Genomic DNA, 16,564 nt, shown 5'->3' with positions numbered 1-16,564 from the left:
TGTAAACGGTGGTTTTTACTGCTTAGGAGGGAAACTTCAAAGGTGTTTCTAAAACATAGCTCCAGCTGGAGGGTGCTTTTTAAATTCTTCAAGGACAAGATGAATACAGACTCGAAGGAGGTTTTTCCCTTGGATGGGCAAGCTCCTGAAGTTTGGGAAGAACTTCTGACAGTGAAAGTGGAGATGGAAAGTCGTGTCCGAACACAGGAGTCCAGGCTGAAACCTAGTAATCTTCTGGGGAGGGAAATTTTCCGAAGGCGCTTTCGACAGCTGTGCTACCAAGAGACCCCTGGACCCAGGGAGGCCCTCACCCGACTCCAGGAACTCTGCCGCCAGTGGTTGAGGCCACATGTGAGCACGAAGGAGCAGATTGTGGAGCTGCTGGTGCTGGAGCAGTTCCTGACCATCCTGCCCGAGGAGCTGCAGGCCTGGGTGCGGGAGCACAGCCCAGAGAGTGGGGAAGAGGCTGTGGTTTTGCTGGAGGATCTGGAGAGAGAGCTCGATGAGCCACAACATGAGGTAGGAAGGGAGATCGGCCAGGAAAAAGTGTATGTGCATGACCCTGGAATCTGTTGTTTTGTATCTCCTTGACTAACTCTAACCCTGCTTCCTGGTACTTTCCAGGAAGTCAAATCTCATGTCTTTGTTCCCAGGTCGTAGCCCACACACAGGGGCAAGAAGTCCTCTCCGAAGAAGTGCCTGTGGGGGCGCCAACTCCACTGAGCCTCCAGTCCCGGCCTCAGGAGTCCCAGCTCACCTGTGACACTGCTCAGCAGCCCCACGCTGTTGTAGAGACAGGTGAGGGACAGGATTTTACTGGTGCTGAGCAGCCCCCCACCACCAAGCAAAAACAAATAAAAAGCCCAGACCCAAGGAGCCAGGTGATCAGAAGTCCCTTTGCCAGGTAAAGCAACGCTCCATGTTTCTGGTGCACAGTGCGCTCACTGTGTCCTCTTACCTCACGCTCAGGCTCCCCTGCCCAGTCCCATCCTGGAGGCTCTCTGGTCTCCTGGCACATGGCAGCTCAGGGAGGCCTGCAGGAATCACTGTGGGGAGAAGCTTTAGAGAATCGCTGTATAGACAGGATCAGATCCTGGCTTTGCCTCTGGAAGCTCTTTGTACGTGGGCAGGTCACTTAACCATTTGCTCTCAGTTCCCTCATCTCCAGAGTGGGGTTGATCATAGCATCGCCTTGGTCTGCTTGGGCGCTCGTAATAGACTGGCACACACCTAGGGGCTTACACGGCAGACATTTATCTTCTCACGGTTCTGGAGGCTGATGTCCAAGATCACGGTGCCTGCAGGGCGGGCTGTTGGTGAGACCTGTTTTCCTGGCGTGGTGACGGCCACCTTCTTGCTTTGTTTCACAGGTGCCTTTCTCTGGGCATGTGTCTCTTGGGGTGGGGGAGGGGAGAAGTGAGAGAGGGAGAGAGCAGGAGGGAGAGAAAGCTCTGGTGTTTCTTCCCCTTTTAAGGACATCAATCCTGTTGGATTAGGGCCCTGAATTACCTGAATTACTTTCTTAAAAGCCCCTAGTTCTACATACAGTCAGGGCTTCATCACGTGACTGGGCAGAAGAAAGCTGACACAACCGTCAAGCAAGCGCACACCACAGAAGGGGGTTGTAGCACTGAATGCGACCAGCCGACGAAGGCCCTGGGCAGGCCGTCCCTCGGCTGCCCTCGCCAGTCTGGCTGGCGCGGCAGGGGAACGCCATAAGCACGCTCCGTGGCTGGCCAGCTGGATGCGGGAGTCCAGTGGAACCAGCCTCTGCTGCTCCCTGGCCCGGCACGTCATGGTGGGTGCCGTCCTGGGCACATGGGGCCAAGCCAGCTGCCTTCCCGTCTTGGCCGTCCCCACGGCAGCTTCCATCTGAGTTCTCACGCCCGACATCGTCACCTCTTACTGAGGCTTGGCCTTCCAGCGGTCCGTGTGCAGTGTGCCTTCTGGTCCCGTTTTCTCGCCATCCCCGTGTGGAGCAAAGCCGTGCTTCCCTTGCTGCGCTGCCTCCCGCCTGTTTATTCCATCTGCTCTGGCGGTCATATGGTTATCCCAGATTTCTGCCATTTGGAACACATCTCTTGACTTAAAAAGATATTTTTGAGTGACTTCTGTTACTCAGCAGACCTTCCTCTGGCTCCTCTGAACTCATCCGATTGAAATTCTGGGCGCCTGGGTGGCTCAGTCCGTTAAGTGTCCATTCTTGATTTCTGCTCAGGTCATGATCTCAGGGCTCCATACTCCATGGGGAGTCTGATGGAGATTTTCTCTCCCTTTCCCTCTGACCCTTCCCACACTTGTGCCCTCTCTCTATATATAAAATAAATATGTCTTTAAAAAAAATCCTTTGGTTTCATTTTCCTCCTTCATGAACATCTTTGTAGTCTGTTCTTTTGTTTCTTCCTCATCTTCCCGTGAACTTGTGCTTTTTATTTTCCAGCCATCTTTTCCTTTCTTCTGCCTTCTGAACAGCATCTAGAACCTTACGGGGAGCCCCTTCTTTCAGGAAGCCCATCTGAGCAATTCCTTCCTCCTGTCTGTCCATCACTCCCTCCCTCCATCCAGTTATCCATTAAGCATTTCCTGTGGCCGCAGGAGAGTGTCCTGAGGACATCTACAAATCAGAGTTCTCTTACAAGACTATCATTGCACATCTGTGTCTCCAGGAAAAGCCAGTTTTGCAAAGCCACACAGTGTTTGAGATCAAAAGGACTGAATCCAAGTTCCAGCTCTTCATTTTTTTTAACTAAGCAACATGTAAGGTTACTTTGTATCACTGAATTTGAGTTCCTTTTAGAACTGCTGATGGTAAAAAAAATCCAAATAATATAGCAGTTTATATAGTAAAACATGAAAGTTCTCCAAATTTTATTCCCCAGGACTAACCACTCTTGTCAAATTGCTGTGTATTTTCCAGACTTTCTCTGCATACATGCAGAGTCTGTCATGCTATGTGTTTACCTTTTATTTGCTATTCACTTCTTTCAGGAGGTGGGGTAATAACCTCAGGGGGTTTTGTGGTGTGTTAGTTTGAAAACAGTTGTGACAGTGCTTTGTGTGTCACCGGAGACTGTGTAAATGGTAATAGAAGGTGAGAAGTGTCTTTGTTTTTATATTCTACGCAGTTCTCTTGTACGTTTCAAATGTAAGTGTGAAGGCAGAAGGGCGGTACTGATCCCACTCGTGGCTGTTACTTCTCTGCAGATGCATTTCTGTTTTCCAGACCTGTTGTCGTCCCCCAGCCAAAAGGAGCAGAAAAACACGGTCTAGCAACAGAGGAGTCCACAGAGGCTCCTGTTCGGGTGTGTGGGGGACAGTAGTCAGATGTGGGAGAAAGAGCTGGATGTTTTGGTAAAAAGAGGAGGGCTGGAGGCTGATCTTGGGCTCTCTGGTTTGCAAGGAAGAAATCTGTTGGTGCACAGGCTCCTTGAGAGCTTCCCAGGAGTAAGCTGAAACCAGCCCCCTCCTGTGGGGGGCAGGGAGAGATCAAAGACAGCGGCAGGTGGTGGTTTTAATAAGCAAAGGAGGCTTACACGGGAGGCTCTTCTGGGTAACAGCAGTGTGAGTAGCTCTCCACACCCATCCTAAAAGTTTTGGCAGAGTCCTTATCTGGCTTCAGTCTTGTGTACTATCCAGATGGTGTTGTCCTCTTGTCACTGTCACTGGCCTTGGGGTGTCTCCTGGGAGTGGGGCAGTGAGGTGGAACTCACATTCCAGGACAGAGGAGAGGGTAAGGAGCTTCCAGTGGTCGGGGTCCAGCTCACGGGTCCCTTGGCAGTCATGTCTTCCTGACGGCTCCCCCCAACAGTCCTACCTGCGGAGCCCAAGACATCCCGAGGATACCTCAGGGCTGTTCCAGGGTGTTTGGACAGTTTGGGTCTGTCTGTCTCCAAACTGTCCAGATCTGCTGGGGTTGGCTGGACGATATCCAGTAGGGGCCGGTTCTGTCAGGAGTGTTTGCTGCAGGTGCCTGTCCCTGGGCCATCATTTGAGGCCATAGTAGTAGGATTGGTTTAATGCTTTTATTCGTTCAACAAATATTTATTGAAAACTGCCTGTGCCACCCATGATTCAAGGAATAAAACAGAAAGATTCTGCTATCATGGAGATTAGATTGTGGCAAGGCGGAGACAAACAGGGAGGTGATGCAGGGTGTTAGAGGGTGGCAAGCTGTGGCATGAGGCAGAATGGAAGCAGGGGAGGGAGACTGTGAGTGCGGTGGGTGGCGAGCTGATTGCAGTAGTAGGGAGAAGTAAGGAAGTGGGAGTTGAGCGAAAACTTGAAGGAACGAGGGAGGGAGACTTGCTGTCATCTGAGCAGAGCCAGCAAAGGCCCTGTGTGGGGAACACACCTGGGGTGGTGCTGATTTCACACTTGTCAAGTACACCTGACACTCCTGGAATGGTGGGATTGAATACTTGTCCCATAAAGGAATGCATAAGTACAGGGGTGACTTCCCTTGGTCACTGTGAGGCTCCCTGCTTCAAAAAGGGGGAGGGCTTTTTTTTTTTTTTAAGATTTATTTACCTGTTTTCTAGAGAGAGTGTGTGGGAATGGGGGTAGGGGTAGAGGGACAGAGAGAATCTCAAGCAGACTCCGTGCTGAGCCCGGAGCCTGATCCAGGGCTCAATCCCAAGACCCCAGATCATGACCTGAGCCCACTGAGCCACCAGGTGCCCCATGGTGAGGGAGTTCTAGGGAGAACTAAGCGAAGCCACCCTGGTCTTGACCTACCCCTCCCCATGAAGACGTAGAAAGAATTCTCTCCAGGCCCAGGCCAAGTAAGGCTGGACTGACCCACATTTTGCCAAGGAGGCCAGGAGAAAGGTGTTACCACACTGACCCTGCTGTTTTTTAAGACTTTATTTATTTATTTATTTGATAGAGACAGAGAGACAGCAAGAGAGGGAACACAAGCAGGGGGAGTGGGAGAAGGAGAAGCAGGCTTCCTGTAGAGTAGGGAGCCCAATGCAGGGTTTGAAATCAAGACCCCAGGGATCACAACCTGAGCCCAAGGCAGACACTTAGGACTGAACCATCCAGGCACCCCAGCCCTGCTGTTCCTAACCTCCTCTCTGCTCTGCAATGTGGGGCCACGTCAGGTTCGGAGCCACCTGTCCTTTTGTGCACACAGTGACCGTCCCATAGACTCGGGAAACAAATGACATTTGCCTGGTCTCCTCTTTTTCAGATGCAATGACCAAGGCTGAGGACAGAAAGCTGGTGCTGAGAAAAGACTGTCCTAAGACAGTGGCGTCCCATGGGGAAATATTTTACGGACAGACTTTGGAGGAATCCCCCCGGGATCCCCAACATGGAGAACCCGGTGACCCTGCGGGTTGGGAAGCGGGGCGCTGGGGCGGCCTCCGAGGGGAGCGACGGCACAAGTGTGACGCGTGTGGGAAGAGCTTCGCCCAGAGCGCAGGCCTTGTGCGCCATCGGAGGATCCACACCGGGGAGAGGCCATACGAGTGTAAGGAGTGCGGGAAGACCTTCAGTCGGAGCTCGGGTCTCTTCAACCACCGAGGGATCCACAACGTACAGAAGCGGTACCGCTGCGCGGAGTGCGGCAAGGCCTTCAGCCAGAGCGCGGGTCTCATCCAGCACCAGCGGACCCACAGGGCAGAGAGGCCCCATCAGTGCGGCCAGTGCGGGAAGAGCTACGGTCGGCGCTCGTTCCTCATCGAGCACCAGAGGAGCCACTCTGGCGAGCGGCCTCACCGGTGCACCCAGTGCGGGAAGAGCTTCAACCGCCGCTGCAACCTCAGCCGCCATCACAAGACGCACGGGGCGGCCGCGCCGGTCTAGTCGTCGCTGGCGGCGGGCCTTCCCGATCGCGGGCCACGTTCGCGTGCCGCTGCGTTTCCAGCAAGTACTGGCCTGCGGGCTGCGCACACCCGAAGAGGGAGGTGCGGTGTCTGGAGCTGCTGCTTTCCCTCGGGCTCCTTCACGGGCTCCCGGGCCGCCCTGCCCGCACCGCCCCGTAGGTCCGGCTTCGAGAGCGCGGCCGCACCTTCCCGGGCGCGTGCTAAGTCGCGCGGCCGGGCCCCAGGCCTGAGGGTCTGTGTGGGTCGGAGCTCCTGGCGAGCGCGCAGAGCTCTGCTGACGGGCTACGGTAAACCGGCCCGCGGCGTCCCCGTCACCTGCGCGGCCTGTGCCCGCCCGCGCGGGTCGCCGTTGCTTCCGGTTCCGAGAGCGCCGCCCGCCGGGAAGCAGCACCGTCCTCGTCCGGCCGGCCAGCGAGGGAGACGCGCGGACTCGCCTTGGCGCCTGGACTTCCGTCTTGGAACCGTGTGAGCTCACAGAAGACCGAGTTTCCATGCGCTCTCCGTGCCGCACCCGCGTGTTCCGCTAGAGCCGGCCTCGGGCTTCACTCCCCGGCGTTTACGGTGCCGCCCGGCTTCCCGGGGTCGCCCGGCTGTGTCCGCGGAACGCGGTCACCCGACAGGCCCTCGTGCTTGCCCCTCACGTCCGCGCCTTGCAGGCCGTCTGTGTCCCGCGTCCAAGGCCGCCCGCGGAGTTGGGTCACCAGCCACATAAGGTGCTTGTGCTTTATTTATTTTCTAAAATGTTTTATTTGACCTGAGCCCAAGGCAGCTGCTTAACCGATTGAGCCACCCAGGTTCCCGACACCCCTTCTTGAACCGAGTCCGCCTCTCCTTTTCCTCCTTTCTCTACTGAGTGGGTGGCCCAGGAAGTCGTCACTCCTGGTGGCCAGGGGAGGGGAGCGCTGGCTGGGCGTGGGGCAGGGCGCAGGACCACGGACAGCTCTCACCGTACTCCAAGAGGTGACATTATTACTAAATTTGAATATGATCTATAACAAGGCAAAAGGACGGTTGGACAGCAGTGAGAGACTGCCTAAGTTAAAATGCTTGTGGGACTTTTTCTTTTACCTCCATTTAAAAAAAAAAGTATATTATACACTGCTGTCATGTGGGCTTTAGAAATAAATTAATACTTGCATCAGGGCAGCAGAGAGAAAAAAGTAAGTTAATATTAAAAAGTGAAGATGTGTCCTGAGTAGAATTCGCTGAACTGAGCATTTAGTTCACATGTAACATAAATTTGCCCTGCAACAGTCTTTTTACCAAATTGGTGTAGGAGTTCTCCCCTCCCAGCGTCTCCCCAACACACACTGAAGCCCCATCCCCCTGTCCCCCGGGACCTGGTGGGCTGGTGCTGGCCACGCAGGAGGCTCACATGGCAGCCAGGTATCCACAGTCCTGGAGACTCGGAGGTATGCTTCAGGGCACCAGCTCAGGCTTAGGTGACTGCACCTTCCTTTGTGCTCACAGCACCTCTCTTGTGTGCCTGGGGGAGGGAGGGGGAGAGAGAGAGACGGACAGACAAACTGAGCTCAGAGACAGAGAGAGGCAGACAGACAAAGACAGAGAGCAAGCTTCTTAAAAGGGCACTAATCGCACCCTTATGACCTCATCTGATCCTAATTACCTCCCAAAGTCCCCATGTCTAAATACCATCACATTGTGGAGTTAATTTTAACGTATGTGTGTAAGAGGGGGCACACAAATATTCAGTCCATAACACAGCCCCACCGCCTCCAGTGGCTGCTCTCAACACATCACGTTTCTTAGCTCTGCCTGAGAACTATACATACCTGTATATCTATATAATCCTGTTACTGTGAATAAGGAGTTTTATTTCTTCGTTTGCTGTTTTCTCTAATTGTGATGCACGAGCCAGTCTCTCCAGCACAGTGTGGAGCAGGAGTCATACTATTAGTCATCCTTATCTTATTCCTAATTTTGAATGGATGTATCTAATGATTTGGCAAAAAATAATATTTTCTTTGTGTTTCTGATAAATATCATAACATTAAGAATATTCCCTCCTCAAAAAAAAGAATATTCCCTCCTCATTTGTAAGAATTCTTTATCATGAAAAATTTCTTTTAGAGAATATTAGCCTAGTGTCTCTTTCCCATCCTCTACTTCTATTTTTTTATTTTTTTAAGATTTTATTTATTTGTCAGAGAGAGAGAGCACGAGCAGGCAGAGTGGCAGGCAGAGGCTGAGAGAGAAGCAGGCTCCTCGCTGAGCAAGGAGCCAGATGCGGGACTCAATCCCAGGTCCCTGGGATCATGACCTGAGTTGAAGGCAGCCACTTAACCAACTGAGCCACCCAGGCATCCCCCATCCTCTATTTTTAAATAAAATTATTTCCTTTTTGGAAATAAGGAGAGCCTGTGTTCAGAATTGGGTTAATTATAATCCTTGGTATGATTCATCACATACACTCATCATTGGTCCATTAATACCATGCTTTTGATTTATTAGTTTGATAGGTAGTTAGGTAGTTAATTCAGTACCTAGCACTCATTAATGTGTCATTATTAACACAAACAAAAGATCTTGAAAAACACCTGTATGGCCAATCACTCGGCATCCCTCATCTTTGTCACCCAAATATCCCAGTTAAAGGACATTATCTTGAATCCTGATTTTATAATTTCTTGCTTTGCAGTTTATATACTTTTATTGCACAGATTTGCATTCCTAAGAACTAGAATTTTTAATTGATTTTAATGACTTTATAAAATTTCCATTTTTAAAAAAAGATTTTATTTATTTATTTGGCAGAGAGAGACACAGCAAGAGAGGGAACATAAGCAGGGGGAGTGGGAGAGGCAAAAGCAGGCTCCCCACTGAGCAGGGAGCCCGGAACCTGATGCAGGTCCTGATACCAGGACCCTGGATCATGACCTGAGTTGAAAGCAGATGCTTAACAACTGAGCCACCCAGGTGCCCCAACTCTTTATAAAATTTCTTATGTTTAATCTTGTCTTTTAACTCATCAATTTAATCCAATTGTGTTTATTATGATTATCAGTTTATTGCTACCACCCAAGTTTGCCTTTCCTTTTTCCATGACCTTTCTTTAATTTTTTCTCTGTTCTGTTTTACGTTGGTTAATTTATATTTTCTTCTCTTTCTCCCATTTACATGTTTGAAAACTATGTATTTTTGGTCTTTCTTTTTAGTGGTGACACATAAAATTTCAGTATGCCCACCTGATTTATGAGATTATGAAACTAATCTCTGTGTGTGCCCTTCTGTGTGATATTGCACAAAACCTGAATGCCTCCCAGGAGCTGCAACTGTTGACTAGTATTTTAGTTACACTTGACCTCAAGTTGACCTTGTCATTACAATTATTATTACTGGGTTTTTATAATCAGTGACTAATTAGATTTTCACATTATGTGTTCTAACACATTGGTTTTACTCACTGAGGCTTTCTTGAAGATTTGGCAATGGCGAGTTCCCTTAGGCTTTGTGTGAACATGTTTTCATTTACTGTCTCCCTTGAGTGTTGGTTTCCGTGTATTTGCAGTGGAAGAGCCCTCCTGAACTGTCTGCTTGGAACACTGACAGTACTGTTCTTTCGACACTTTGAAGTGCTTCTTCCAACTTGAGATTTAGGTCTTCCATCAATTCCTGCAATTCTCAGTCAGCCTCTCCCCCAGAGTTCTCTTGGCTCTCCTGTTACTCGTGGGGATTGGGCTCTCTCACGCTGTTGGCCTGGTCTCTTACTCCCATTGTGTTTTGCTGATCGTCATCTCTCTCTGATCTATGTCTTCAGATCAGCCTTACAGTTTACTTATTCTCCATGAGCTATATTTAGTATGTTGTTTATTTCACGTAGATTTTTGTCTCAATGCCTATATATTTCATTTCCTGATGTTTTATTTGATTTTTTCAAATCAGTCTATTCTTCTCACTTTATATCCTATTTTTCCATTTATGGCTTCTAGGGTCTAAAAAATAGTTAAATGTTCTAAATGCATCTTACCATTTCCTTCAGATCATTATGTATCTGAAGCTCTTAGTGAGCCAACTCTGCTGCTCATTTCTGCAGACTTTTTCCAGGGTAAATGCTTACTCCTGTGGTCTGTTATTTTCTGCCACTGCTCATTCTCAAGACAGATTATTTTGTTTATCTGTGGAAGTGCCCTGTGTTCTAGGGCTTGGAAGTGTCACTATGGGGTTGTTATTTTTTTTTTTTTTTTTTTTTTACGATTTTGTTTATTTATTTGAGAGAGAGAAAGAGAGAATGAGCAAGGGGAGGGGAGAGGCAGAGGGAGAGGGAGAAGCAGAACCCCCATGGAGCAGGGAGCCTGATGGGGGCTTGATCCAGGACCCCGAGATCATGATCTGAGCCCTGAGCCAAAGGCAGAGGCTTTACGAACTGAGCCACCCAGGTGCCCCATTTGTTGTGGTTTTAACATATATCTACAAATTCCCTTACGCTCCCGCCTTCCTAATGCAGAGTCTAATTCCATTCTCCTTGAGTGTCAGCTGAATTTATCCTCTCGTTCAGAGATTCCTTCCTCATCTGTGCCCGGTTTTCTCGGGAGCCCATTAAAGGCACTCTTCAGTTTTATTACAGCGCTTTTCATGTCTAGTGCTGCTTTTTTGGTTCTTTCCTAAGATTTCCATCTGTCTGCTGACATTGCCGGTGCACCTTCTTGCACACTGTCTGCTTTCTCTGTTAGAGCCCTGAGCATATTTCTCACAGTTATTTTAAATTCATGGTCTGATAATTTCAGCATTCCTGCCATGTGTCGTTCTGATGCTTGTGCCGTGTTTTCAATTGTGTTTTTTACCTTTTGTTATGTCTTGTCTTTTTTTTCTTGAGAGCCAGACAAGATGTACTAAGTAGAAGGAAGTGCTTTAAAATAACCTTTAGCAATGTGGTGGCAAGGTGTGGGAAGCAGTCTATTATTATTTTATATTATTATTATTAACTAATTTATTTATTTGTCTTAGCACGTGCATGGGCACGGTGGGGGAGAGTTGGGGGGAGGGGCAGAGAGAATCCCAAGCAGACTCTACAGCCAGCACAGAGCCTAAGTTGGAGCTCAGTTCCATAACCCTGAGAGCATGACCTGAACTGAATCAAGAGCTGGCCACTTAACCAACTGAGCCACCCATGTGCCCCAAAACTATTCTCTTACTAAAAACAACACAGGGATGCCTGGGTGGCTCAGTTGTTTAAGCATCTCCCTTAGGCTCTGGTCATGATTTCAGGGTCCTGGGATTAAGCTCTGTGTGGGTCTCCCTACACAGCAGAGAATCTGCATCTCCCTCTACCTGCTCCTCCCCCTGCTTGTGCTTTCTCTCTCAAATAAATAAATAAAATCTTTAAAAAAACAAAAACAAAAACGATAAGACAGCTGGCCCCAGATGCAGTCACCTATGCTAAGCCTCACATCATCAGACTGAGATGTAACTTAAATACCATTTTGGCTCTCCTTGAACTGGAATCATAAGTAAACCAGTCGATCAGGAATCAGCTGGTCAGGGCTAGTTAGGGAATGTGCATGGTAGGTGCCTGTCGCCGCTACAGGAACATGTCCTGGGAATGACCAACCCGCTTTTTCTGCCCAGAGTAGCTTCCTTGTCCCCAGACCTTCTGCATTTAATATTCCGGTTTGCATGGCTCCTCTCCCTCTGATATACGGGGTGCTGCCTGATTCAGGAATTGCTGAATAAAGCCAGTAAGATCTTTAAAATTTACTCAGTTGAATTTTGCTCTCAGTGAACCTTTGTGTCTGGACTGAACTTCACAAGTGTTCCTTAGTGTCCTCTTGTCTTCAGTGGGACGTGGTGGCTGTGACCCGTGATTCCCTTCTCTCACAAGGAAGGCTAGAGCTGGCTGAATTGGGGATTTGTCTTCCCCCAGGTCAAGGAGGATCTGATGGCTCGCCAGCAGGTTAGGCTTGGGTTACCTAGTCTCCCCTGAAGGCAGTCTTTATTAAAAAAAACAAGATGCTCTGGCATAGGTAAAAATAGTTCCCTTTCCCCTCCTCCAGCTGGAAGCACAAGGGCGTTTTTCTCTGCTGTTTCCTGTGGAAACCTGGTCAAGCTCCTGGAGGTAAAACTCACAGTATTGAGGGGACCGCCCTGTGACTGGAGCTCCCTGGAGTTTTTTTAAACTCTCAGAGTTGCCCACACGGAGCCTCCGGCTGTGCCTCCATTCGTGTTCGGGCTTTCCTGCCCTCGCTTGGTGGTGCACAGTCACTACTCTTGAGTGTCTGCTTCCCACACCTTCCCTCCCTGGATTCATCGGTCTCTCCAGTCATGGGTCCGCAGTTTGCCATGTCCTCCCCTCTCTCCTGCATCCGGAAGAGTTACTGATTTCTCAGTGTTCGGGACAGACTGGTAACTTGCACGCTCCTCACACACAGAACCGGGAACCCGACACTGTGTGAGCTGAGTTGTCACTTCTCCCAGCCAGACTGGGGAGTGGGGTGTGACACGCGAGGCGAGATCGTAGATCATGGAAGAACGGGGCGTCCAGTTGCCTCACAGGTCGTTCCCAGAGAGAAGCGAGCTGCCATGCCATCGCACTCAGTGAGCCGGAGGAGGGGGGCAGCCCCCGAAAGAACTGAGGCCTCCCACGGGCCGGCCATGCTAGTGAACCCTGTTGGAAGGAAGTCCTCCGGCCCTGGTCCAGGACAACAGCAGCCTTGGCTGAGCCTTCACTGGAACCTCGTGGAAGACCCTAGGCTAGAATTACCTACTTCCTGTATTCCTGAGTTCCTGAGCTACGGGAATTGTGAAAGATAATAAATCTCGTTTCAAGCCACTGAGTTTTGAAGTAATGTGTTACACAGAAATCGGTAGGGACACCTTGGCTCAGTCAGTCAGTGTCTGCTTTCGGATCAGGCCATGATCCTGGGGTCTTGGGATCGACTCCCGCATTGGGCTTCCTGCTCAGCGGGGAGTCTGCTTCTCCCTCTCTCTGCCCTTCCCCACCACTCCTGCTTTCTCGCTCTCTCAAATAAATATAAGATCTTTAAGAAAGAGAAATAGCTAGCTCAGTACACCGCCTTACTGGTGGCCTGTGTCCAGGCACAGGATCTCTGAAGGTTTCTTTAGTGCCATTTCACAACCTGGCATAGTACCTGCAGGTTCCCTCCTCACTTCTGGTGCTAGGGAATTTCCTGTTCTTTCTTTGGAGCTCAGCTGTTAAATTTTCATTTGTTATACTTTATTATTTACTTGTACCAGTTGGCCATGCTAACATATGATTTTCTGTAAAATTACAAATTACTAAAATTAACTTCAGAAAGGTCAGAAAATTTAAAGAGACTACATATTTCTTAGAATCAGGTTTGATTAACTATGATAAAACAGTCCAAGTAATAATGGCTTAAATAAAACTTCATTTTTCTTTTTTATAAAAGAAGTATAGGGACAGATATGGCAGTTCCATTGTGTCATATAGGGAGATACACACACACACACACACACACACACACACACACACACTTTGTTTCCAGGGCTATAGGCTTATACATTTCTGTTAAACCGCTGTGGTGTCTGCTGACATTTCTCAAGATCAACTTAAGATCCAGTGAGGCTGCTAGATCTCCGGCAGTCACATCTACAGTATAAGAGTAAAGGGGTAAGAAAAGCAGAATGAAAGAATTCTAGTACTAGCTGAGCCAACTCCCTGTAGGCCCTTTGCTGAGAGCCCCACAGCACTTCCACATGTGCCCCATTGACTGGAACGTAGTCTCAAGGCCACGGCCAGCTGCTTGGGAGACTGCAAAACATTGTCCTGTATTCCAGTTAGAATCAGGATTATGGCTCTGAAGAGGAAAAGGAAAATGGATTTTGGGTGGACAGTGAGAAATCTCTGCTACAGATGGAGAAGAAACAGAAAAATTGTCAAAGTTCTAGTCCTAAGACAGCACCACGTTCATTGAATTTCACAGTAAACCCTATAAAAACTTTTCTGGAACATAGAGAAAAAAGGAAATTATTCCAAGTAGGGTTTTCCCCCCTAGTTTTGTTGAGAAATAATTGACATACATCAGTGTATACATTTAAGCCAAGTTCTTTTATAAAGTAAATATTACATCAATATTAAGACCTGTCAAAACTAGCATAGAGAAAACTAACCATCAAATTTACTTATAAATATTAATTCAAAAATCTCACATAAATACTCACCCAAAAGTTCCATAGCACATAGCACAGGAAGGATGGACTATGACTGATGAACATTTAATACCCATTATTAAGCTAGGAATGAATAATTAAAAATTAAATCTTAAAAATAACTTCTGAATTGGCAGCATGAGGAGCTCCTTGGACCCACTCAGAGTGAAACAGTCATAACTGGTGAACACTACCACTTACAAGCTCTGGAAATTGTCTTAAGAGCAAACAGCAAATAAGGAAACATTTGTTCAAGAAAATCTACTAAATTTTGGTACGAACACAATCTGTAGCACTTGTGCCATGAGCTACTTCCTGTCCTATCCACATCCGCACTGAATCAGCATGAGGGAAGCTCCAGTCTGGGTGGGTATGTCCAACAAGATGGGGCTCCCAGTTCCCCAGGCTCAAGCAAAGCCTAAGGTACCCCCCAAGAGGCACAAGGCACCAACATTTTTTAAATCCCTCCAAAGCTCTCTTTTTCAGAGACTAAATTCCGGGCAAGAATGACCAGGAAGTCAAGAGCTCCTCCCTGCCCCCAGCCCCTGCTCACAGCAGAGGCTCCACTTCGGGGATGGCCAGCTAAGAAAACTGGAGCCCCAAAAGCCCTCACCCAAGCTCACTCATAGGTCAGGGGTTCTGTGCTGGGAAGACTAGAGGCTACTGCCTGGCCCAGAACCGTCATCATAATGCGGAAGTGTCACTGAGAGAAGTAGGTAACTGTCCCTGTCCTCAGCTCTGGAGCAGTGACCCATATTTCGCCCTGGTGAAGGGGTGGTCTAAGAGCAGAGTGCTTTGAGGCTCTCCCCAATGGAACTGGCTATACCTGGAACAGATTATGGGAAAGATCAAGCCTAAAGGTACTCTGAAACAGTGCAGGCAATTTAAAGGAAGCTAATGACTCCGTGAAAGCTGAGTAACAAATCTTGGGCTGGCTAGTTTACCAAGGAGAGCCAGGGAAAAAGACAAGAAGAGTCTTCCTGGGGTCAGAAAGAAACCTCTACATATTGCCCCCCAAAACTATCCTTGCAGAGGGATTTAAATTTAATTGTATCATACTTGAATATTGTATGGCATAAGGTATTGTTGAAAACAGTAGAGAAATCAGCCACCGATTAATGATGCCTAACTGCTGGATGTGATACCTACAGAGACAGGTTCCTAAGCAAAGGGCCTTGGGAGAGAGCCGTTCTAAACCATGCTCTTACCGTATCCCAGTGTGTATATTTACACCATAATTTCTTACCTTCTTATCCATCCATGAACACTTAGCTTGTTTCCCTATCTTGCTATCGTAAATAATGCTGCAGTGAATGTGAAGTGCATATATCTTTTTGAGTAGTGTTTTGTTTTTGTTTTTGTTTGTTGTTTGTTGTTTGTTTTGTTGGTGGTGGTTGTTTTGATAAATAGAAGTGGAATTGTTGCATCATAGGGTAGTTCCATTTTAATTTTTTGAGGAACCTCCATACTGTTTCCGTGGCTGCACCAAATTTACATTCCCACACACTGTGCACGAGGATTCCCTTTTCTCCACATCCTTGCCAACATTTGTTATATCTTGTGTCTTTTTTGATAATATCCATTCTAACAGGTGTGAGGGGATATCCTGTTATGGTTTTGATTTGCATTTCCCTGATGATTAATAATGTAGAGCATCTTTTCATGTGTCTGTTGGCCATCTGTAAATCTCCTTTGGAAAAATGTCTATTTGGATCTTTTGCCCATTTTTTAGTAGTTGGATTGTTCGTTTTGTTTGTTTTGTTTTGCTATTGAGTAGTATGAATTCTTTATGTATTTCAGATATTAGACATTTATCAGATAATGTGATTTGCAAATATATCTTCCCATTCCATAGGTTGCCTTTTCATTTTGTTAATGGTTTCCTTTGGTGTGCAGAAGCTTTTTAGTTTGATGCAAATCTACTTGTTTACTTTGGCTTTTGTTTTTGGTGTCAGATTCAAAAAATCACTGCCAAGACCTACACCAAAGAGCTTACTGCCTATGTTTTCTTTTAGGAGTTTTGTTTCAGGTCCTACATTCAAATCTAGTCCATTTTGAGTTGACTTTTGTAGGTGGCAAAAGATAGTGGTCCAGATTCATTATTTTGTATGTGACTGTCCAATTTTCCCAACACCATTTATCTAAGAGACTGTCCTTTTCCCATTGTATGTTCTTGGCTCCTTTGTCATAAATTAATTGACCATATATGGGTAGGCTTATTTCCGGGCTGTCTATATTGTTTCATTGATCTATGTGCCTGTTGTTATGCCAATGCCATACTCTTAATTACAATAATTGTGTAATATAGTTCGAAATCAGGGAACATGATAACTCCAGCTTTGTTCTTTTTCAAGACTGCTTTGGCTACTCAGGGTCTTTTATGGTTCCATACAAATTTTTTAAATTGCTTGTTCTATTTCTGTGAAAAATGCCATTAGAATTACATTTTTTTATCTAAATAAGGAGAATTCTTTCAGATGAAAAAAACCCTGTATTTGAAAGGACAAACATTAGGCACTGATCCTGAGGGAAAGAGCAAAGGGCGAATGTGCCACCATGGCATGCTGAATCCATGATTGCATTTCCCA

The 16,564-nt window shown here is 47.6% G+C and overlaps 2 protein-coding genes across 2 annotated transcripts in view; one reads left to right on the top strand and one right to left on the bottom strand.

The window, feature by feature from the left end:
- The window catches only part of LOC111138601, an 896,555-nt gene that overhangs the window by 717,579 nt on the left and 162,412 nt on the right, over nucleotides 1–16,564 (bottom strand). The window lies entirely within an intron of this gene.
- LOC111162594 (zinc finger and SCAN domain-containing protein 9-like) lies at nucleotides 100–5,808 on the top strand. Its single transcript, XM_022527106.1, has 3 exons — nucleotides 100–519; nucleotides 654–798; nucleotides 5,192–5,808. The coding sequence occupies exons 1-3, from the start codon at nucleotides 100–102 to the stop codon at nucleotides 5,806–5,808; spliced, it is 1,182 nt and encodes a 393-aa protein (XP_022382814.1).

Source organism: Enhydra lutris, unplaced genomic scaffold, assembly GCF_002288905.1.
Source record: "Enhydra lutris kenyoni isolate GAN:26980312 unplaced genomic scaffold, ASM228890v2 scaffoldscaffold93, whole genome shotgun sequence".
Taxonomy (NCBI): domain Eukaryota; kingdom Metazoa; phylum Chordata; class Mammalia; order Carnivora; family Mustelidae; genus Enhydra; species Enhydra lutris.
This window is presented reverse-complemented; position numbering and strand designations above follow the sequence as displayed.